Source organism: Camelus bactrianus, chromosome 1, assembly GCF_048773025.1.
Source record: "Camelus bactrianus isolate YW-2024 breed Bactrian camel chromosome 1, ASM4877302v1, whole genome shotgun sequence".
In the NCBI taxonomy this organism is placed as follows: domain Eukaryota; kingdom Metazoa; phylum Chordata; class Mammalia; order Artiodactyla; family Camelidae; genus Camelus; species Camelus bactrianus.
In genome coordinates this window covers 83,108,632-83,134,054 of record NC_133539.1, presented here as the reverse complement: position 1 = coordinate 83,134,054, position 25,423 = coordinate 83,108,632, and the positions used below count along the sequence as shown (strand labels likewise).

General features: G+C 39.2%; 1 protein-coding gene across 11 annotated transcripts in view; it reads right to left on the bottom strand.

Annotated features, from left to right (window-relative positions):
- The window catches only part of MECOM (MDS1 and EVI1 complex locus), a 528,132-nt gene that overhangs the window by 28,476 nt on the left and 474,233 nt on the right, over positions 1 to 25,423 (bottom strand). For 7 of the 11 annotated variants that reach the window (XM_074368128.1, XM_074368088.1, XM_074368105.1 and 4 more), the window contains 5 exons: positions 17,857 to 17,959; positions 14,195 to 14,411; positions 8,863 to 9,010; positions 7,433 to 7,589; positions 1,763 to 3,119 (listed from right to left, as the gene is read on the bottom strand). In XM_074368128.1, the coding sequence (XP_074224229.1) occupies positions 1,763 to 3,119; positions 7,433 to 7,589; positions 8,863 to 9,010; positions 14,195 to 14,411; positions 17,857 to 17,959 (1,982 nt within the window). The remainder of the gene's footprint in view (positions 1 to 1,762; positions 3,120 to 7,432; positions 7,590 to 8,862; positions 9,011 to 14,194; positions 14,412 to 17,856; positions 17,960 to 25,423) is intronic. The other 4 variants (XM_074368097.1, XM_074368116.1, XM_074368156.1 and 1 more) reach the window with 3 other exon arrangements.

The window sequence follows — 25,423 nt, the reverse complement described above, 5'->3', positions numbered from 1 at the left end:
TCTATTTTCTCTTAAGCATATAGGAAATGACATCATGGACTGAATTGATTTCTTTCACCAACTACTGGAAATTTCCTTTAAAAAACCATTAAATAAGTATGCTTTTAAAAATAGAATCAAAATGAATAAGAGCAGCTCCCACATCTTGAGATTTTATATGTGCTATGTTTTGCACATACTATTTCACTTATTGAAATAGGTGCTCTTATCCCTATTTCATGGATGAAAAAGGAGTTTAAGACATGGGGGAGCTGAACTTTCAACCCGTGTCTTACACTAGAATTGACTTTAGGTCTCTCATGAATTTGGTGAAATAACATGCCTAAAGCCTTAATTGAGACTGAAATACCAGAGAGAAAACAAGATTAGAGTAAGCAAGAGGAAATCTAGGAGTGAGTGGAAAAGAGTGGAATGGGCACGTGGAGGAACTGGAAGCCCATTGCCATTGGGAGGGTCTCAGAAAGTCTGAGAAACTCTCTTCATGGAGGACTGAGATCCATCACTGAGTTGGAAATACAACCTCACTGGTGATGCGTAACATACAAGCTACACACAAAATATGGAAGAACTGTTTTTCTTTTTCTTTCTCTGTAAAGGGACTGCCGCAGAAATTAAAATATAGTAAGTGAAAAAAATGCCTAAATATGGTGGCTCTGAGGCATCTCTGTATTGTCCTTTTCTATGTCATGTTCAAGTGGGGGTGGTCCTTAATATACTGACAACGTTTCTTGGTTAGCATCTTGGAGATAATAAAAGTAGAGAAAGGGTTTTAAGTGAAGCGTTTGCCTCTCTGTTACCTGTTAAGTAACAGGAACTCAATAAATGTTGCTGAATGAAGGAATTGAACAAAATTGTCTTTAAAAAAAAAAAGAATCAGTCAGAAATATCAAACACTCCCAGCTTAAATAAGTCCAATAAAAAAAGTATCCACACTTTCCATTAACTCTTGACAATGTCCAAGACTTAAATGAGAAAGTAGACGTGAAAATGCTTGGTAATATTTCAAATGCATAATAAGCATAATTATTGTCAGTCACACACTGAAGTAAACTAGTTTTAAAAATCGAAATCCTTCTGATTGGTCAAGTGAGTGTTTCTGAGGACTGCCTAAGAAGCTTTTCATTAAGCATTTATTTCCCCTCCCCCATAAAAAATTTTTTGATGCATCAAAGGAAACAAAATAATAAAGGCATTAAACAGAGACATGTTTTTTAAGCTGAGTGCTCACATTACACACAAAGCATTTCTGTGATTAACATTTCACTTACATGGGACTCCTAAGAGACTTCTTTAGAAACAGAATAGGACCAGTACTTATTAAGGATGTGCTGGTAGGTTTACCAAGAGTAAACTCTTGCTGTTCTATGTCCCACCCTATTCCAAATAGCCCGACCCATGTCAGTGCCCACACATATTTGCATTAATCCTTCAGGAGCCTCATTCTTCCGCCACTTGACAACTTGCCTTATATATGACTTTCCCATATTTTCCACTTAAAAAAATGTGTTTAAAAATAAATTTATTGTCGAGGGAAAGAACTCTGTGGGCTTATTCCAAAACCCCAAATTCAGAGACATCCAAAAATAAGTCCAAACCTAATGAGCTGACTTTCTGAACAAAAACATGAATTCACTAGATCAAACAACTTTACTCTCTGCTTTATAATAATAATAAAAACGGTGTGTTAGAAGCTGTAATTTTCTAGTATAAAAACTACCTCTCCTAGGTCTGTCCACATTCAGCGGTGTCCACCCACCCTTACCTGTAAATAGGGTCCATAAAGAAGGGAGTGGGTCTAGCATGCTGTAAGGAACCATCAGATGCTGGTCTTGGCTCAGCGTTGGCTCCTTTCTTTTCCCCAAACACGTGGTTTTTACGGGGCTCGGTGAGCTTGGTCCCACTGGCTCTACTCCTACTGCCCATGCTTAGATCCAGGGGCTGGTCTTGGCTTGTGGCGGGTGTTGCAGGAGGCTTGGCGGGTACTGGGGTCAAGGGCTTGTCGTCCTTGCGCTTAGTGGTGAGATCAAAGGGAGACTCAGAGCTTCCCTTCTGCAGTTTCTTTACTTCACTTGGTGATTGGGGTTCCATTTTCAAGGGTAACGATCTCAAGTCTCTATCAGGAAATGGGTACATTGATTGGGAGAATGCTGGAAAAAACGGGAGGGGAAACATGGAAGGGTAAGGTAAAGCTCCAACTTTTTTGTCTTGCAGCCCCACCAGTCCTGCTGAACCAAAGTATTTTTCAGCAATAGAAGCAATAGCCTTTATAGAATCATTCACAGCTCCTGACACCGCAGTCTGCTCCTCTAAAGATGGTGAGAAAATGGAATGATTGCTGTATTCTTTCTTATTATGTATTGAAGCCAGATTCTGAAGAGGGCTTACTTTGTCTTTGAACATTTTACCATTTTCTTTAAATTTCTCTTTATCACTTTCAATGTCACTTTCCAGATCAGAGCCCGAGGTTGTCTCCAGGTCACTGCCACTTGGTGTACTGACATCATCAAGGTCACTACTCTCTGACTGGTCACTGATTTTTTCAAGGGGCCTCTCTTCAGAGGACCTCTCGGGCTGGAGCTCCACTGGCTTATTGTCCCCTACAGGTGGGTGTTTAGATAGTGCCTTCAAAATATCCTGTGTAGCTGGCAGTATCTGAGGATGTGTCATGAGGGGACTTTGACTTTTGTTTGTCTGTTCAGTACTTGATAGTCCTTTACCAGGAGAACTAGCAGGTATCAAAGGAGGCCTGTGGTACAAGCCGGAAGGAAACAGACCAGGGAAGCTAAAAGAAAATCCAGGAGCTGTTGGAAAGGTAAGACCAGCAGGATGTCTATTGGCGCCAAAATAGTCAGCAAGGCCCGGGTTGGCATGACTCATATTAACCATGGACGTTTTATCCATAGCTGGGGTTCCAGGAAGTGAAATGCCTTGGCCAAAAAATCCACCTGCCGCAAAATGGTTCTTGCCCTCACAAAACCTCCTGTGTTTATTTAAGGAAGACGTAGTGCTGAACATTTGTCCACAGTCTTTGCACTTGATTTGGGTTCTGCAATCAGCATGCATGCGCTTATGACGACAAAGGTTTGAAAACTGAGTATAGGATTTATGGCAGACCTCACCTGTGTGCAAACAACAAAAAAGAATCTCAGGCTTTATGGCAATTGCTTCTGAATTTAGCAAGTATCACAATTGGTTTACCCCAAATGTCAATTAGGAAGCCAGGGAAAGATGTTGGAGGCACCAATCTGGGTGCTCCAAACACAGAAAACCCCATTTCACTAGATTCCAAAGCAAGGCATCCAACCTGACAAATGTCTTGAGACAGCACAAATATTTCATATATATATAAATATTTTGTCATCCCCATTGCATAATATTTTGCATCATATTTGTGTATTTAAATATTGATTAAAAAGTCAAATTCCAGCATGCGTTGATTTCCCACCCAATCACTACACCAACAGAATCTTTAAAATTAAACTCTCAAGATGTACTAAACATGAAACAGAACAGGAATCCCCTTAAAATTTTAGACCATTGACAGAATTCTATATTGCAGGTACCAGAACAAAACAAAACAGCCTTTCCCTCGACCAGAAACTTCACCTTTATTCCCTCTCCCCTTGGGGAGAAAAGCCTGTGACTGCTCTACCATTATTTAATTCGTATTATATCATATGCTCTCATCATTCACACATCAAAGCCACACAACAATGCACATTGTGTATTCTGAGACATTTTTAACAATCATTTTCATGATTTGAGAAAGACTGACATAATTTACAATGGCTCTATTTTAAGCCTGCAAAGGAAACTAAATTGAATGTAGCCCATCCTGCATTGCTGGTTCCCATGAACTAGGATCACGTCCTCTGACTTCCCCTCACACCAGCGGTTGTGCTAACCTTCCTGCATTTATGAAACCCTGTCCTTGGGAAACATGTCCACTTGATGTCATATCTTCCCTGGTTATCTTGGGGCTTGACTTCTGTGTGGCACAGCCAACTACGGTAAGCAGGGGAGAGTGCATGGAATGCTCTCATCCAGTGAGAGTACAGCAGTGGGAGTGGCTGGGAAATCACCCTTTCCCCGAGAATTTGCCAAAAAAGTAGAACATCTTCCTCACATACGTGTGAACAGATGTCAGAATATTTTAAGACGGAGCTCCATAACCCTGAAGAATCTTGCTAGGGAGGAATCCCACTCACTTCACAGTCCAGCCGGATTATAGGATTCATTTCCTAAGCGTCACATTTTTTACATTACTTTAGTAAAGATGAGTCCACTTTCTGCATGAGTTTAATGCTTCTGTGCATGTTTAATACACACAAAAATGTGATATGCCTTGTTGGTAATTGTCGAAACAAATTTTATATGAGAAATTTAATTGAAGACAAAAATGTAACATTTATTTCTTTCATGTGATAACTGCCTTTAAGTAGAGAATGGCTGCACTCCTAAGTCTAAACAATAACAATTAAAAAAAAAAAAATTCAAAGATTTTATAGACTTTCAGTCACGCAAAGCTCATCCAGACCCTGGGTTATCCCACACAACACCAAACAGGAAGTACCAAGTGGTTCCATATCTATTTCTTTCACCACTAACAATTAAAATGCATTGCCAGACATATCCATGTGCTTAGGAATGCTAAACGAGCTTCCAACTGTGGGATGAGTCATAACATTGCTGAGGCTGTAGCGTGCGTTTTAACAGGAAGAGAAGATGCGAGTGATTTCTTTTCAAATTATTCAACTGGAATATACATACCAGAGTACAGACTAGTTAACCATACACAGTAAATATGCATACTATTTAAATTCTTTGATACATTAATTAAAGCCATATGATCTAGAGGGTAGAAACAGGAGACTTTCACTAGTTATACTAATTCAGCTATGAGCAGGAACAAGAAATAGTAAATAAAATGTAGATGGAATTATAAACATGTGTTCGTTAAGAAAGCGGCATTAAAAGACATTGAAAAAATATCTTGATGGGTATTCAAATGGGTGTAAGTTTTTGAAAGATTTGTGATTTTTCTGGCAAGGCAATGTTGCTCTCTACCCTTCTTAGAGCTGATGGGTTTAGGAAAATCAAGAGTTGTATATGAAAGCAACAGAGTTGCATCTGACTTTCCTGATCATATGCTTCGCTACACCGACAAACAGAGTTTGTGTCAGGTCTCGGGAACGTAGAATCTGGGATGTCTCCTTAGGCAGAGGCTTTGTTTTTCTCACTTGAAGGCCTGGCCTGGCCCCACCACAAACCACCAGGCCTCCAGGTAAGTGGCTCAGTTGATGTTGAAGTCTATACTCCACTGTAATTTTCTCAGTAATAAGGAATTAGCCAGCAGTTAACATTGCATTTTTCTACTTATTAAACAAATTAAGAGGTATTTTGAATATACTCAGCCTATTAGAGCATGTGGTTTCTATTTGGGAAGGGCTGGAGGTTTCTGTAAAGGCAGTGAGTAATTACCTTAGTACTGGTGACTCTGGGCGCAAGCTTGGCGGTACACTGTAATAAGAGACAGTTGTCATAAACACACCAGTGGGGGTAAATCGTGGTGTGTGGCCTTCTGGTGAGAAACAGATATCAACTCTAGGTGAACCTCCTCCACTCCAAAGCCTCCACACCAACTCCTCTTTTGTTCTGAAATTACACGGCTATTATTCATAATTACCCCACAGCTCTCTGTCAGATTTTGTATTTGAAGACTGCCATCTGCTATTTAAATTTACCAATAATTACTGAAAATGCATTCATGGGAAACAGTTTGCACAATCCGATTGGAAAGGGACACCCTATAGGGCTTTAAAGCGAAGCAGTTGATTTCAACCCAATTAAAATTCCAGATCCCAGAATCTTAGATGGTAGGAATCCGTATTTTCTGACATTTATTTTAAATAATAGAGAAAGCATGAAGTGGGTGATCATCATTCACTGTGGTCTCTTCCTCCCGTTTTTTCACCAAAACATATAATAAATTGATCACAATTTATTTCTGCAAAGTCAGAAATAAATGAATTATGTGTGCCTGTAGCACTTCAAGCACATTTTTAGCGCATTACGACCTGGAGTCAGGAATATCTTTAGGAGACAAGAAGTCTAAAATTTCCATTGTATACTTCATTTCCCATGACTTTCCACAGAGTTTCCTCATGGGAGACTAAAGCACCCTTTTGTTTATCTGCTAGTCCTCTTCACTCCACCCGGGGAACAGAAGAACCTATGAGCAAAATGGACTCATAATGGAAACGGAAAGAAAAGCTCCCTCGGTGCTTGGAAGCATAAAAGAGGATTGTGTCAAGGCGAAAAGGAGGACGGTTAGTCTCTGGCATTTCCACGCTGGCACTGAAAATTAGTTTTTTTCCATCAGGTCCTGTAGTAGTGTCTCCTGTGCCTACTACAAACCATCAAGTATTTGTCAGAAAAACTGTTTTGCAAGGGTTCCCAAGTGAGAAGTTCTGCCAGCTACTAAGTATGCTTCATCCCGGTCTACGCTTATCTGGATCCAAAACCTGTCTTGAAGTTTGTAACACAACTCAGTGAGTCACTGTGTTTATAAGCCCAGCCGAGCACTGGATCAAAAGAAGTCCGGAGTCATTGCCCTGATGGACTGAGACCAACTGATTTTCCATATGAAATTTTTCAGCACAATACAGAGAACAGGGGTGGGTGGACAGAGGAAGAAGTGAATGAGGGCTGCGTCGTACTTTATTCGAAGTGTGTCACTCAAGTGCTCTGCACAGGGATGTTCTAAGTAGGTGGTCAGGTTGGCTGTCCCCTGAAAACACACTGCCTGTAAATTTGCTTTTGTGCAGTGGCTTAGAGAAGCAGCACGTCCAGCATCAAAGTGAAAATGTTCTGCTTTTCAAGTAACTGAGAACTACCGAACCACAACCTGTGATCAGCAACAAAGGGCAGATTAAAGGGCATTTCCGCCCACCCCACCACACACTCACACACATACACGCAGTCCTAAGCCTACATACCAGGTGGGGCTTTTCTAGCTCTTTCTGAGCCAGAACAGGTTTTTGTCACATCATCTTGTTTAGCGGCATCTGCTATTTGCTGTGTTACAGAGCCACACACGTTTTTCAGTGGGAGACAAATCTGGTTGTCTCTACGAAATCCCACAACCTGGGGAGGCTTCCTTTACATTGTTTAACGACGTCTAGTTTCTCTCCCTGTTATTGATTTCATCTCAAAGAAAACACCCCCCCCCACCCTGGGATCACAGACAAAATACCAGGGATCTGGTTATAAAAGATTGTCTTGGAATAGAAAATAGCCCGACTGGATGAGACCATAAACAGCTTGTGCAAAGCACCCCCCGCCACGGCTGTGCGCGGCCGCTCTCCTGATCACAGTGCCTTTTGGACGAGAGACAGATGCAGGGAGGAGGGCTGGAGTGGTAAAAACTTACAGATAAAGGGCTTCACACTGCTGTGGATGTGCTTGTGTTGTTTGAGGCCCGACGAAGTGGCAAACGTTTTGCCACACTCCGGGCACGCGTGGGCCCGGGCACCAACGTGCTGAGAGCGGATGTGCCGCTGCAGGTTGCTAGGGTCCGTGAAAACCTGCTAGGAAATGAGTACTGATTAATCACGAAACTTGATTCAGGGACGCAAGCAAGAAGACCGGAACGACTCAGGAAGGAACTGTGTGTATTTGTTTTATTTTTATTTGTTTTCCCCAAAGACCAAATGACATTCTTATTTCCAAAGTGTGAGCCTCTCTACGGTCAGGACTGTCAGTGACTCAGCTCTGTATCCTTTGCACAAAGGATCCATGGGTATCAGCTGAACAAAATACTTATTGACATTAGTAGACCATAGGCAAGGCCTTTTTGGTCCTATTCAGAGTGAATGGAGTTGAATAATAAAATATTGGCCCTGATATTATTAAAATGGTGCGCAATTTCCATCCTTTAAACAAAGATACACTATGTCCAAAATTGGGGGGATTTTGACTAAAGTATCCCAAAACTATTCAGTGAGTTCCCCTACGGGTTAAATTCTAACACTATGTTTCATCAAGTTACCATTAAGCTAAAATCATTCCTTTGGACATCGTACTGAAAAAACAAACAAACAAAAAGAAAAAGCTACCCACACATCAGGGAGCAACACATCTCAAGACAATTTTGAACGTCACAGTTTCTACTGGCAGGAGAAAAGACGGTCAAATGCTGGGAAAAGTTTTTAGAAATAGAAATCAATCTTCATGACACCAGGACATCTTTTAGTTAATTGAGAAACACAAAAATCCAATGATGTGAATTGCTGTTCCCGAAGTCCAGAGGGACGGTCAAGGTGGAGCGCCTTCATTTCACCCTGAAGTTGCTCAGCCCTGGCCACTAAAGCGCTGCACTTTTAATTAGAACCAAGTCATAATTTATGGTGGGGACTTGGGTGGAAAAATCTGCAAATGTAGGAGTCTCCCATTCTTCTTTCTGAATAGGCATTCAGAAACTTTATGTGACTTCCTCACAAATTGCTATTAAAAGAAATCAGTAATGTGCACTGGATAAAATTTTCATTCTCCATAAGGCTATAAAACAACCCCATGCTGGAAAGCCAGTAGCGGAACCAAGAATTTACCAAGGATGTCTGACACCTAGTTCTGGAACTCACCATTAAGCCTCACTTCCTCCCTTACAAAAATAAAAGGATACCCACTAAGTGTTTTTATACACTGTACTAATGCCTTTTAGCATACAACACTCAGTCTACTTTTCTCAAGATATTTATAGTTTCCCCTCTCAAGGCTTGTTTTTATATATCGTAGCAAATGATGGATTAAGAGAGAGCGGGATGACAGAGAGAGGCCAAGTAGTCCACAAATTCACTGTACCTTGGCACAGTTTTCACATTCATAGTGCTTTCCACTGTCATGTGACATCTGGTGGCGAATTAAATTGGACTTCCAGTTAAATGCCTTGGGACACTGATCGCACTTGTACTCCCTCTCTTCCGTATGTGACAACATGTGTTTCTCCAGGCTGTTAAGAGAACAATTGATTTAATAAGACATGGTGACTAAGAACACATTCATAAACAGAACGTCATTTTATCACTAATCCAACTGGCAATTAAAGAAATGAGAAGGGAAAGGAGTTGAGGCGAGGAGGAAAGAGAGGAAACAGGCTTGCAACAGACAAAAGCACATTTTATGTTCCCTAGACGGTGTTTCTCAGCAATCCAGAGAAGTACCCCTGTTGTTGGAAAATAAATCTGATTCAGCTAGCAGGGAGTAGTTGCCAATTTAGGGGCATGATAAACAACTAGCCATTTGTCCAGTTCTGGCTTCACTACACAGTTCTAACTGCAACACGTATTGCTGAGAGCCACTTAATTCAAACACAGACACTCAAACAGAAAACGTTAAAAAAAAATGCTTCAGAACATGCAGGAAACTATTCTATCTAATGTATTTAACCCCTACATTCAAAAAGGACTTTTATTCCTACCCGTATCACCATATGGGAAAGTGAGCTGTAAGCTAAGTATTCAACAAGTAACCTCCTCCTATAACCAATATCATGGACGGTCCGACAGATGGACCCAGGAATGGATATATATGTGTCTAGATATAGATGTAGATATAAACATTATATAGAAAGGTATATGTAACATATAGAAATACACACACACACACACACACATATATATATATATATATACACACACAACCTATAAATTAGGGAAGGAAAAAAAGTGTATAATAAGTGGTGCACTAGTAAAGCCCCTCAAAAGAAAAACATGGTTAGAAGTTTTTCACGAGCATAGTTTCTCAATGTTTTAAAGCTTAGACTACTTTACCTTATCACATGTTTCTCTCTCCTTTCTAAACAATTTGAATATGAACTCTGTATGAGTATAATGAAAAGCAGATATAGATAATGGATTACTGTGATATTCAGAAGATGTTTGCAACATTTTGGTTAAATAAACACACATCCCATGCTAGGATACTACTCCCCAATAAAGTAACCAGAACTCCTTAGAAAAATAGTCTGTTTCAAATTTGAAGCACGAAATACACAAGATGGGTCTTGAACATCTTGATATGCCAAAAAAGCAAGAAAGTTATAGATCATGTCAAAAGAATGGGAATGCCAACCTGAAGAGACACCCACCGACCAAAGATGGGAAAATTTAAGCACCAGTAAGAGTAATTAATCTCATCTCTTAACAATAGTGATACTAAAAACCACATGAAGGGGGCTCACCAGTTACCCCTGGAAGACACTGAGACGCCAAACCATCACTCTGAAAACCAGTAGATAAAGGGAAAAACTCATGCACATATCCTGCCTTCCCTGTACGAACTCTGCTTCAGGGTGAGCAAACAAACAATGAGGGGAAGTTCCTCTGCATAAAATTAATCCAGGTAATAAATAATGAAAGAGTGATGGAATTAGACTACATTCATCTTGGAACCCCTAAAGAATGAATGAATCTAGGCAATCCATCACATGCCTCCTGATGGAAACAGATGACACCATCAATGAGGTATTCCTCCCAAAACACTGAGCCTAAATCTGCTCAAGGCCTGGGATGTAACTACAAGTATACAGGAAATACGGAGGATGGAGAGGGATGTTAAAAATACCAAGGGGACATCATCAGCAGAATACAGACTGGAGGAAATGCTACAGGAAGGACCACTCGGTTTCTTCTATACATAAACTGTAATGAGAGAGACGGAGGGAGGTTTACTGACTTTGACTGAGGCAACCTATAAATTAAGAAATATAAGATACATGTCAACCAATCGCAGCAATGGGCCTTATTCTGATCTGAATTCAAACAAACAAAAAAAACCCTGTAAAAATAATAAAATAACTGGGGGAATTTGACCACTGACTGAAATGTGGTAATAGTAAGGAACCATTATTTTTAAAGTGAGGTTATGTTTTATAGTCCTCACTTTCTACAGATACACACTGAACTATTTATGAATAAAATGACATAATGTCCAGGATTTGTTTCAAATAATCCAAAACGAGTAGAGCTGAAACAAGACTGGCCTTGTGTGATAATTATTAAACCTGAGTATATGGCGGGGTGGTTATCAAACCATCCTCTCTAGTTTTGTGTATATATGAAAACTTCCTTAACAAAAAGGCATTAAGAAACACTACCAGGCATGCGAGCACCCTTTCTTTCTCGTGTTCCATTTTCCTGTGAGATAAACACTCTAAATTTAAGAATCAGGTAAGACCTCTGTGCACCTAGACGATACTACTCAGTGCTTGTATACGCTGTGTGTGTGGCCAATGTGTGTGAAAAAATGCAATGCCCTTCCTCACATCTTGATACATCAGAAACACCTTTCCATATTTCTTTTTCTCTTCACCAGCTTCCTCCTTCCAGTCCTGTTCATATTGGCACATAAACGCATTCTCCCTGCCCTATGAGTCAGTCAGCTTGGTAACGCTGTTCTGTTTGAGCACCAAGGGCGATTTCGCTGCGAACAAAAGGTACCAGGAGAGCACAGGTGTGTGGAGTCACGAGAACTGCCCTATCTTTATCTACAATATGTAATCCTCTGTTTGTTCCACAAGTTGAAATGTTAGTAAGAGAGCTAGGAGAGAGAGATCAACAACAGCAGTAACACTGAACTGAGTCCAGGACATCTTCCCAAATCCTTGTACGGACGGCTGTTCTCACCGTGGTCTCCAGCAAACCATCACGACATGCCATTTTGTGATATATATTATATTCCAATGTGTATCTCAAGTCATAAACTCTGAAACCTAGTGATAAAAGATTGTCCTCTACACTGAGTCTTATTCTTGTCTTCTAACTCCAAGGGTATGATATTGATTTAAGAGCATAGGACGTGACACAAAAGAGGAAAATAAAGAGAGCAAAGCAAGGGAATTTTCTTTGCTTTGCTTCTTCTAATCTAGCGTAAACCCCGTGTTGCACCGTAGAATGATCAGCTATCAGCTAATCAGTGATAGAAAATACAAAGGCAAGTGGTTCTCACAAAAGCAAATGTACATTCCTTTCATAAACATAGAAGTGGCCAGTCGGTCATTCGTGAAACTTCACTTTTCATAGAATTTTATCCCAATTTATAAAGCTTTGCTTAGCCTTCTGGGTTCTTTCCATCTTCTGCATATCAACCTTTGTTTCTTGTTCCCCCCACACCTGCTTTTTGGAGGGTGGTATTCCTTTCTCAATATTTTACACAAAAAGATACAGAATAGAATAACCTATTATGTCTAGAATAGATTTCTCATTTGTTTCACATATAAAGCAACAATATTGGGTTCAATAAAGTAGAAAATACTCAGGGCATGTAGGTTCTACACTGGCTAAATTAGATAACCCAAAATATCACTTAGATGATTGACAATATGGTGAATGGTGACCTGCTCTATCCCTCTGGCCATGCTTCCAAAAAGAGAGCTCTGAGGGTTTATCCAGCGCCAGGTAATTAGGCATCCTTATTTCCTACTGAATGTTTGACCAAAAGAACTAAACTGACAGTTGGTTTGGCATTCAGTAGAGAGGACACAGGCTTAATCTTACACCTAGTCAGAGTGAGACGCTTTCTCCCCCTAGGAAGTGCTGCCGTATACAACGTTCGAGGGTTTAGTCTGTCGATGTTTACTTTACAGTGCTGTCCTTTATCTTTGATAACAAAATAGAAGAAAATAGACTCACCCTCTGGCATCAGAGCTTTTGCTTTACAGTATAAACACTTTTCTTACCTGTTGGTATTTATTAGTTTCATTTTGGTTTTTAATTTGGACACAATATATTTAGGAGGTGTGCTGTGACATTTTTAACTATAAATTGGTGTTTTACAAAACACAGATAACAGATTTATTCTCTCTGTGGATTTATATCAAGTAGTAAAGATGAGTTTAAAGGGTGCTGGGAAAGCCCTGTCAGTCCTCAAATGTTCTCTCTAATAGCTAAATTAGGCCTGAATTTTCAAGGCTATAGAGATTCATTCTTTGGACTTTGTCTCCTTGGGGAAGGGGTTACACTTGATGCCCTTTTAGCCATCTGTGCATTAAAATGAATGACTGCCACGTGAAATCCTTTCCCATGAGGAGAGATGCAGGGCAGTCAACAGAAGTGAAACAGAGAAGGAGGAAGAGGAGGCCCTAAGGATGAAAACAAAAAGGTAAACTGAAATAGGTGGAGTGTCCAAGACAAACTGTGAGTAATTCACACCGTTGAAAAAGGCTCGTTGATACACTGCCATGCCCATTTAAATAAAGTAATGTTCCGTTGAAATTCTGATTATAGGTTCCAGATTTAAAAGCAAAGTAATGAATGCAATTATTAAAATTGTTTGCGGACCAAGGCAAAAAAACTGAGGTAGAAACAAACAAACAAAGAAAAAAACTTATTAGCTGGTTAAACACTTCTCTGATCTGAAAGACCGTTTTGTAGCCTAATTATCAATACAGTTTTCAAAACACAGGTTCCAGGGTTATTGTTTTCTTTAATAAAAATAAAAATGTTCTTGAATTAAATTAAAAAGGCTATAAACAGTTAATACATCACGGAAATATGATTTTCTTTTTGTTAAAAATAAGAATTAAAGAATCATTTCATTTAGGTCATGTTTATTTTTTCCCTTTTAGAAAATTCAACATTTTCCTCACTGAGCATGCTTCTTTTATATGTGTGCAGTTTAGAGACATAGTTGAAACTAAATCCATCAATTATACGAATCTATCAGAAGACCATCTATCTTTCATTAGGACCAGAATAGTCTTTTACTATCATCTAAATGTTTCTAAATGTTTTTACTATCATCTAAATACATTTAGATGATATCTAAATGATATCATCTAAATGTATCATCTACTGTTTGGTATGTAGTTAGATTAATTAGCCTCATTGTTACTCCCAGTTAGCACTCCTAATTCTTCCTCTAAGTTATGGTTTACTATACGGTTAAACTTTCAGATGTCAATAACCCTGCTTAAATAATAGTAAACATATTTTCTATTTGGCATCAAAATAACTAATTCCAACGTCACTGCAAGCATTTTACAGGTGAGAATTTCCAGAGGAAAATGATTTCTGAGTGTGTCACTAACACATTTTGCCCAGCTGGTTGCTGTTCCAAATTTCCCATCAGCATAGATTCTGAAAATTCAGCACAACATTTTCCTGCAGAGTAAATAAACATATTTTTTTTTTCTAACCTTTGCAAATCAGGAAAGACTTGGTCACATTCCTTACACTCCTGGATTGAGTGTATCTCTCGGAGATCATTTTCACTTTCGAGTTTTTGTTGGAAGTCCTCTTCCACCATGGAGAACGCTGAGTGAGGGGTGCTGCACGGGAACTTCTGGTGGTCCGCTAGCTCAGCCTTGGACTCAAAGAGCTGGTCACAGTCCTCACAGCGGTACTGCCGTTCTTCTGCGAAAGTAATCAGGTGTTACTAGGGCTAGACGACCAGGAAGTGCCGCCGCAAACCGCAGTTCTCACTGAATTAGGGAAGACATAATAGAGGCAATTTGGTTGTCCTTTCCACCACTTCCATTTTAACGTGGACTAGAAATAGTACGTGTAAAGAAACGAGGACAAAGCCTAGAAGGATAAATAAGTGCTTGCTTCGGCTGCCCTGCACCCTTCTTATCAGATAAAACCTCATGACTACACCCTTCCAGGGTTTAATATTCACAAGATATGAAAAGTAATAAGGACCACTCACTGAGCATCATCTATTTCCTCAATCCTGTACATGGATTATTGATATTCCTAAAAACCTGATGGTGAAGAATTATATGTTGGGTATTTATTCCAACTTTCAGATGAGTGTACTGAAGCTCAGAGAAGTTTGGTAACGAGTCGGGGCTTGTAGAGATAAGTGGTTATGTCAGAATTTGAACCCATCTCTGTTTGAATCTGTACCCCTCTCATTCGGCTACATTACCTGGAAGGTACAAGGGACAGAGCCCTGTCTGAGCCACACTTAAGCCTGGCTAACATCGGTACACTTGGAAACACTTTAACATTCATCATTACTTATAGTGGGACACAGCCTGTTTTTGGTACTCTCCTAGGCTCATTTATGTTTCCCCAGGGTCAGTGCTAATAGGCATGGCTTTGTTAAATAGCCAGCGTATCATGAATTTGCACTTTAAATCAGTAAAATAAATAAATGATAATGGTGGGGACTAGAGATAGCAAGGCGATCAGGTGTCAGGCCGTGATGGTGTGCTTTCTGTTCTCTCCACTGAAAGGGTTTGGGGTCACTCGTCAGGCCATACTGCACTCTGATCACACAGACTAATCACAGAAGTCTCAAAAGACGCTCACAAAGCAGAAAGACACCGAGGACGACAACGTGATCCACAACCCCTGCGGTACAGGCCTGCAGCCAGTGATTCACTGACTGAATGTTTTTGAGGGAATATTTCAGTCACCCATCGAATGCTAGGCATTTTGCTAAGGAATGAATACATAAGAAACTCAAGGGGATACACAAGTGAATAACAGAGTGGAACATGTTTTATGACAGATGCATGCAAGGGAGCCCAGAGGAATGTGCCAAACCTGTCTATCTTGCAGGAGAGAGGTTCCGAAAAGGCTTGGTAATGGATAAGAGTCAGCCAGGGGAAGTGGGAGGAGGGAGGCTGTTTCAAGCAGCAGGAAGAGCACGGACCAATGATGAAGGCAGGAAAGGACATGGCGGGCTCGTGAAAGGCAACGCTGTGGGGAAGTACGGTAGGTTTATAGGGTGCATGTCTGGGGGCGATGAAGTCAGAGAGGTTAGCAGGCCACTACGGGCTTTTTAGGTCCGTGCTAAGATGGGCCACTGAAAGTCGGAATGCCCCGCTGCAGCGCGAGAAGCCCAGCAGAGAGGTCGAATGGGATGTCGTGGCTATTATCCACGTATGATACTGGTTTATTTTAACTAAAACCAATAATATGGGGGCCAGAAAGGTAAAAAAGTTAGTATTCAGATTCTAGGGTTTGTCAACTTTGGACTTAGAGTGTTAAAGAAGAGGGAGGTATTCTTAAATCACCTTAGCTTTAAAGACAAGTTTCTCAACGACATAAACTGGGTAATGGAAATGTTTCCTATAGCCTGTGACACTAGTCACACGTTTAAGATCTAAATTTAGGATCTCAGCCAGCAGTCGGAACACAAACAGAACCTCCAAGCCACATAATACGTGGAGAGGCATAGCTTTTAGAGACAGCAAGACCTTAATTTGAATGCTGACTCTACCACTTTCTGTCCATCTGATCTTGGCCAATTCACTCAGCCTGATGTAGCCTCAGTTTCCCTATCTGTAAAACGGAAATAATTCCTTTCTTACAGGTTTGATCTATGTCTAAAAGATGAAATGAGTTAATAAATGGAGAGCATTCGATATCTATCATACAGTAGGTATACAAAGCATGTTTTATTTTCTCTTTCCTAAGAAACATTAAATCCTAGAAGTATGAAATACAAATCACCATTTAAACAATATAAACATTATATGTAACATATCTGATATATGTAAGGATATGGATATGACACATTGAAAATGAAAAGCACCTGGTGGGTTCAAGAGTGTTGCAAAGGCATGTGATTTATGAATGGTAGCCCTAATACAGTAATAGTCATCTCTATTTAAGTTTTCTAGAATAGTAACCTAAGCACTTATACTTTAAAAAAAAATAATTGTTTGAAAACTTTTTACTGCTACCATTCAATGATGAAAGATGCCTTGTACCAGGGAAGGCCCAAGTTACGTTTTTTATGATCATCTAAGCACTCCCCCTTGTCAAAGAGCCCTTTCCCACTGGGTCAGACTCCCCATTCAGGCTCAGACTCCACCAGGCTTGTTGACAACTCTGGGTTTCTAAAGCCATTTACTTGTCACAGTTTCTAAGAAGAAAATAATTTCCAAAAGGCTCCCCAAAATACAACTGGTATAATTTATAAAGAGGCAGAATGCAGCTCAGCCAAAGGGAAAAACATTCAAGTAAAGAGCCAGCCAATAGTGGCAGCTTCCTTTGCAGGAGCTGCAGAAGCAGAGGCTGAGGTTCCCCTGTCCAGAATGCCAGAGAGATGGGAAGTGGAGCGATCCCCACCGCTCAGGCAGGTGGGGATGGGTGACCCTTCCCAGTGCTCTTTCCAACTATACAACGCTCAGAAGACACCACTAGATTATGCTGAATCAAACCACATTATATTAAGAGAGAGAAATAGGAAAGAAAAAGAAAAAAGTATTACATTCTCATCCCAGTGATATAATTCAAGATGAATAAAATTGCCTTTTAATCCTACCTGAATATATATCACTAGTAATTATAATTCTTTTTGATCCCACCTTCTTTGATGTAAAATAGATTCTCTGACAAATATAAATTCCTCTGGCTGTGAAATGTCTTCATCTGTACTAGACTCCCAATTCTCATCCCCCAAATTCCCTTCCATATGGTCGCACTGGCGAGGATTTTACTCAGGTAGAAATACTTTTCTCAGCAACAGAACATTAGATGGGAGGAACAGCTGTTAGATTTATAAAAGCCCCAAACCAAGCTCCCTGAAATGACTTTTGCACAGTGAAAGGATTCTCACCACAGCCTAAGGCATTGACAAAAAGTGTAACTAGGTGATGTCTCAGTCTAAATATTCAAAATTCCTTTGACCTCCATTTCAGAGAAGACCTCTGCTTACTTTACCTTCACTGTAGTATCAGCCAGATGGCAAACCAAGAACAGAGCCCCTCTATGAGAAGGGATTTGTTAGAACTGACACTGAGTAGCCGGGGAAACTAACAAACACCAAGTGTGATGGGCCCTTCTACAGGCGCCATCACCGCCTCCAAGTGAGGCTGACGGTGGCATGGGCGGTACTGACCGTGGATATCTGGCGCCATAGTTTCATGGGGATAGTCTTCACTCTTCATGAACAGCAGGAGCTCCTCTCCCGGGGCGATGTCTGCCACTACTCTATAAAATATCTTCAAAAGACAGGTGGGGTGGGAAAGAGAGAAAGAGAAGTGAGTATTTAAAAGGGCAACATATACACTAAGATAACTCTACATTTTCCCACACCTTAACAAAAATACTCCTTTTTCTTTTCATCAAAAGAACTATGACTTCCTGTTTTATACATTGAAAATGAGCCCTCTGATGGCACATGGAAAGCTGTGACTCTCATACCAATTCACAAATCTTTTTTTCCAACTCCCACTTCACAAATCAAATTTTCTTAATGCAAGACTTGCTGTGTCACACCCACCCTGTGTAATGTTTAACAAAGCACTATCCCTGCTCTGAATTCCTGACTCTGCCGAACCACACACATACTCATAGAGTTGAACGTGTCCTCTGTTTTCCAGCAGTGGCCCAGCTAAGGGGCACCATCACCCCCTGCAACATGTCCTTAAAAGGAGCACCTTCTCAGCAAGGTGCTTCTAAGGTCATAGGTTGGAGAGACACAACATAAAGGATCATGACAGCAAGAGCTGTAGAGAACCTAGTCAAAAAAGAACATTTGTTTCTTAAAAACTCAATCCCTCTCTTACCAATCAGAAGTGGTACTCACAGATCCAGGACCTGCCTTCATCACCCAGCTCCTGATCCCACTCTTCGAAAGCAGGCATTACGCCTTCAATTGACTCATTTACCAAGGTTTGGGGGTGGTGCTTATTCCTCTTACTTTCCAGCAAAATGCTGATGAGAGGAAGGATTTAATAAATCCATTAATGACTGACTAAAAAGCAGTGGGGTAAATGTGGAAAAAACCCTGACCTATAATTTCCAAGAGCTGCCTACCTCTTCCCTGACCAGCTCTGTGACCTTAAGTAAGTCATTGCCCAATTTACTTGTCCAGGCTTCAGGGTTTCTTCATTCATAAAATCATTTAATTCTAGTTTGCAACATATACAAACACTGAGTCATTATGTTGTGCACCTGAAACTAATATAATGTTATATGTCAATTATATCTCAATAAAAATAGGAATTTAACCATGAAACCATTTAAGGTGCTTATTCATTTTACCATAAAGTATTCTTGGTTTTAAATTTTATCCTAAGACTATTAAAAAAAAACAATTCTGTAACCAGATAGAGATTATGGAAGAAAAAAATAAAGTTAGTTAACTGGGGAAAATGAGATCAGTTACATTCTCACACACACACACACACAAGCAGTTACATTCTCACACACACACACACACAAGCACAAATACCACCAAAAGCAACAACGACGACAACAACAAAACTAGGGATTTAATTCTGCTCAGTCTTGATCCAACGGGAAGAAAAATCACATAACACAAACTGGTACACCCTAGTAGGTGGGAAGGATTTATTTTGAGAAGACATTCCTCTAACTGTAGCTTTTTTTCAGAACCACTTGATTTTAGAAATTGAGAAAAGCTGAATAATTTAATGTCTTTTAAGCTCAACAGAAACATGCATAACTTTAATTATATTTATCTGTTTGTTTATCTTTCGAAAAACAGAGGACATTAAGCATAAGTACGTGCCTCTTCATTCCAGTAGGTGGCTCTGAAGTCCAATTGTTTATTTTTCTTTAAAAAGCCCAGAGCATAAAATTGTGCTAAATTCAAAAAATAACTCAAGGAGAATTTTCTGATTAGTTTCTTCCCTGTCAAAATAAAATCTTTTTTTTTCAGGCAACAGTAATTTAATGACATCAAGTTGGTTTATAGAAAATAATGCCAAACATAAAATGTTACTCTGATACGTTATAATTTAATCTAAGATTCTTTATCTCTATCTATATGTAGAATCCAGACCGTCTCAGGAAAATTACACCTTGTAATGTGCTGTTTCTATGAAAACCAGCAAGTTTACAGCTTGTATCTTATTAACCCTAATCTTCACATTTTCCTTTCTTTGGAAGTATGCTGAGAGGCATAGTTCTACTCAAAAAGTTACCAGATTAAAAAAAAAAAAAAAAAAAATGAGCGTCCGTTTGCTTTTTTCTCCTAACCCTTCCAGTTAAACGCTTATAAGTACCCCGTTTCATTCTAGAGTTCCATTTCCCCTTAGAAAACAATGGACTTCTCTCAACAGTTTGAATCACCTCTTCTCTTGGCATCTCTCAAAGGTTTAACTTATTAGCTTCCTTTCCAACAACATGTTGACATTTGAATTGTGACATATTAGAACTTTTCGGTGGCTTCTCGGAAATAGTGAGGTTAAAGAGACAACATCCCGCAAGACTGTCAAACAGTACGGTTGTCTCTGTTGGGGAATGCTGCTTAGATACACAAGCGAGATCACTGGAAGAGAGGATTATGATATCACTGTTTCTTTGGAGTTCATTATTAATCATGTCTCTTTTAATTCCATTTTAGATTTACTCAATCCAATGTGAACGGTCCAAGCAACAAAAGAAAATGATGGATATGTTGTAACTGTGTATTAGAAAGACAGTTCTCTTCGCCGGGACATAGATCACTACTGTAATTTCCCTTTAAGTGTCCAGATTGTCATGTGAAGAATATTGAGTGCATAAAAAATAAAAGACACGGAAGAGTGTTGATGTTGGCTTTATCTACTGGAGGTAAAAGGTGACATTCCAGGCCACGGAAGGCAAGGCAAAGCAGAGTGGGTTTTAACTTCAGGGTGTTCTTTTCGATTTTAAGTGAATTTTTATGGTGCTCATGAAACTGAGGTTTGAAAAGAACTGGCAAGAGCCCGACGTAATGAGGGCAGATTCTGGGCAAGGTTCCTCCTATCGGAGTAAGAATGTGCCTCGAAGTCCCATCTACCACCCTTACAAATCCAGTGGTTTTTTTCCAAGGTGTTGCTACCACTCGCCATCTTCACTATATCTCATCTCTTCGGATCTTAGAGAGACTTAAGTAAAATTATGTTTTTTCCTCCTGTAATTATGATGGCCCCAAAGTATGATCTGAAAACTTGAATTCAGCAATGTCTACATACAAAGCTGGTTTACATTCTAGCAATAAATACACCAGCAGGCGTTCGAGAAGTGAGAGGAGTAGTTTTAATGAAAACATGACAGTCTGTTGCCTCAAAGCAATTATGTGGGGGGGATGATGGAACGTAATCTTGGAGGAATCAAGCCTTTCAGAAAATAAGAGGTCACATCTATGCTTTTACGTGATAAAATAGGTCTTTTGGCAAATGAAAATATAACAGAGGAGAGAAGTAATTTATGCAGCTTCTGCAGGGTTGTCTATTAAGTATGACTGGCCACTCTTAGACAAATACAATCACAATGTCTTTAAAATCAGTGTATTCTCCAAATTTTGGCAACATTGCAGTCCTGTGAATTAATGGCATCTGAGTTATGTGCCAGAAGCAGAGACGCTACTAATATAACCTCTCTGGTTTTGTGCTGGAGAGAAATGGAAGGGAATCAGTTACTCTGTTAAATTCCATAAAAGAGTTAACAGGTCTCTTCCATCAGGGGGTTTTATGGAAAAAGTTATCTGGAACCAAAATAAAAATGTGTTGGATCTGGGATCTTGTGATGAATTCAACTCAAGTATATAAAGAGGGGATCAAAAGTCTCAAACACTTAGAGAAAGTTGGAATTAATACAAAAGGGTTGTTGATTTATTATTTTTATCTGTCTCTCTCAGATCACTCTATTAGAAGGGAAAAACTCAATCCCTCCCAATATAAGGTGAAAAATTAGAGGAATGGGGCCTTGTAATAAAGAAAATAGGATTATATGGGAATTCCATTTTTTAAAAAGTCAATAAATATTTTAAAACTGTGTTAACTCTGTTAGAGTTTTCTATTTGGTAACTAATACACCAAATTCCAGAAACACAACATCTTATGAACATGACCTAACTCTCCATACATTTGAAATTTTCAGAAGTTGAGGTGGTCTTTTTATTTTATCATGTAAAAAAATTATTTTTCCCAATGTCTTGCTGGACTCTTTTTAATTTTTCCAGAAAGCTGTATTTCTATCCATTTAATATGGATATTATATCTGGACCTCTGAATACTTCATTTATAAGAATAAATGTTTATAGTAAGTGTTTTAATAGATCTTTTGTATTCTTTTATCTTTAAATTTTGCTAAAATATAGCACACTAGTGAAATTTCTTAATTTTTTTTTTTAATTCTAAGTCATTCAGATCTTTGAAAATAAAACTAGAAATCCTCTGAACTGTTCACTTCTACTATTGGTGAAATTCACAATTTAAGGCGTAAATATAAAATTATACATGTATATAAGAATTGCTCTAAAGATAATTATTATATCTGATTTATTTTAATCAAACCTTGACATCAGTTCCAAATGCCAAAAGAATATCCATTCAATTAGTATTTGCAAAGCTATGCTAGGGCTAAAAGGCAGTGGTGATGTAGATTTGCTTTAGCAAATTTTTGAGTTATATTTTCATACAATGCTATATATAACTATATGTGTGCTTGGATATGTTATATATTTTATATGTGATGTATAAATGTGGCAAAGTGTATGTTTTAGGGAAATTTTAAAATCTGCATAAGATATTAGCAATCTCACATTTTATATATTAACATAAATTAATATTTAATGACATATGATTAATTCTAATTTATATCACATAAGTTATATGTATTTACAATTTTTATAAATTACATATTACAGGTAACATATGTTATATATAATTATACATTATATATAGTCAGCGCTGGAATGTATCCCATGTTATTAAATATTAATTTTCTTTTGTTATTTAAGTCCGAGAAGACAGCCACTAAAGAGAGTATGGACACATAAGCATTCTGATAGGAAAGTTAACAGGCTATAAAAGATTTTCAGATTAATTCTGTCTTATACTGTCAGAGCCTGTGTTCAACCTATTCCTCCATCAAATTGATGATGCTACCATTTGTATTTATAGATGGTAATAATGTGGGTTCTTGTTTATTATCCTATAAAATAGAAAAATCTAAAATCTGTCAGACCAAACCTGCTGTCTAGTTTGCTATGCTTGGATCGATTTAAAGTGTTAGGCTTGTACTATTGAGACAGCAGAAAAATTCAGTGCACAAGAGGGAAAACAAGAAAGAAAACAGATCATTTACTTTTAAAAAGATGAACAAGGCCTCATTGTTACGAATCCCCGTTTATTTTTCCTGGTCAAGCACTGGAAGTTTTATTTATGCTTAATAGACTGCATTTGGCATGTCTAAAAATGGCAGAAGTGTGAATTATGAGTGACCTTCACCCTCTTCAGGAAGTTGTAATAATTGAAATAATAGAGAAATGTACTCCCTGCAAAATCTGCACTGCGAGACAACTTTTTCAGACTATTGCTGTCTTTTCACTCTGAGGCTGACAGTTGATTTCTTCCCCTTCCAGCTCCTAACATTCAGCCCGAATGTTTTATTTTCTATAGCTTTATTCGGTTTGCCAGTCTCAAGACTAGAAAAAGCTGAATGGAACTTTAACATTTGGAGGGTGGGTGGGAGCAGAGGTAGGTAACAGTCTGCGTATCTGAACAAAGTCAACGTTTGATATTAACACATCGGTCAGTCTTGGTGCTGCAGCGGTAACATCAAGTCCACAGAGACAATGTGGGCACACGTGTTGGCTTTAGGAAACACCGTCTGGACCCTTGATCTATCCGTAGCAACGGGGGAAACCCCAATTCAGGAGGGCAAGAGTGATGTCAAGTTTTGGCCTCTGGAAGAAGGACCCTATTACACATTCTGATCCTGATGAGTAAGAGATGAGGAAAAGTGTCTCCAGCAGACAGAGAGACTGATGACAGAATGTAAAGGTACGTGTCCAGCAGAATGCAAGCACTATCATGGCCGAGCTTTGCCAAAGCAAACCATCCTTAGCTTCTCCAAAGACATAGTAACCCCTATTTGTCTTTAGGGTAACATCTAAAGACTAGAAAATATTAACTGTGAAATATCAAATACTGTCTTTTTATATTCGCTTCCAAAGTGAAAACTATGTATCCACTGCCTATTTTTGGAACAAAAATATTAATGGAGGAGTTTTCTCCCACCCCACATTTTTAATCTCTTTGTTAATAACACAAAGAGAAAGCCAAGTATAATTTACTGGATGAAACAGAGAGAATTGACTGTTGGCTCCGATTTGCAAAAAATAGGGCAAGTGATAAATAAAGGTCCACTTACTATGGTACCTGGAGCCTACAGTGTAACCAGCCTAGAAACCTTGCAAGCCGCCCTGTGCAATAACCTCCAAGGATCTCTCTACAGACCCTACAAGAAATATGCATTAGCCACCTGTCCTCAAAGTGGCTGAAAATGGATCATTCTGAACAATTTCCGAATGCTTGGGAAGAGCCCCATCATTATATGATGAGAAAGCTAAAGATCATCCTTGGGGTTTTTTTAACTAGGCTAGAGGATTTTCTTGTGTTCCTGACCAACACATCTTCCTCCTTGATGGCTTGTCATGCATTCTGATGACTATTTTTTATCTTCCAGAAATAGCTAGAATCTCGTGTGGGTGTGATGCTTTGAGACCTTCCTGAATGAAAAGTGTTGCATGCATGCAAACATTAATTGCTTTAAATGTGCACAGAATACTTCAGATCATCCTCTTTTTCCAACTTCTGCGGTCTGTGCATCTTAATAAAAACTCCTAGCCTGTGTAGTATTATGGCAGTGTTGTGTTCGGGGCGTTATTATACGAGGGAAACTTTTTTTGAGGGGGATGCTATTTGTTTTATCACATAAATATCAAATGGCAAACTATGTCTGAGACAGTTTCTTCTTTGGGTGAAGGAAGTAACTTATCAGCCAGACAACATCCCCCCAAAGTCAGCTTAGGCACTGTTCACAAAGCCAGTCTCTGGGTATTGCCAGCTGGCATTCATCTTAAAACAGCAGAACATAACTTTGGTATAAAAGTGGAACTTGACTTAAAAGCAAAGCAAAGAAAATGGCCAAAGCCAATAATAATTTTAACATCAAAAGAGGTCATAGAAAATGTGGACAGAAATACTTGTAAAGGAAGAGCAAATTAACAAATGACCTGACGGTTGACGCAAACATTTTTAAAAAGTAGAAAGAGGCTGAGATCTTACATTTTGCTTTTACATCGCTGATCTTCCCTGCTTTTTTGCACAAATTGCATTAATTGAATGATGCAGGAATACAGTTTTTTTTCCCAGTAAAAAGCCAAAGAAAATAACTTGATAATTGAGCCCATAATAAGCCTGCAATAATAATACTGTTCTAGTGTCATAGCAGCCTGATAGAACCACGGACGTGGAGCTGAGGAGAGGGACGCGGGTGTGCCAATTCAGCCATGATGGTCCTGGAAGCAGTTAAAAGTTTATAAGGTAAAGCACAAACGAGAACAATGCCTGTTCCAACTGCAAACACTGTAGAATCTTGCTGCTGTTCCTCAACCACAAGAGAGCTGGCAGAAGCCCTGAAGTCAATTCTGGCCTTGTATTCTCTGAGGGGCACTCGCTCTTCTA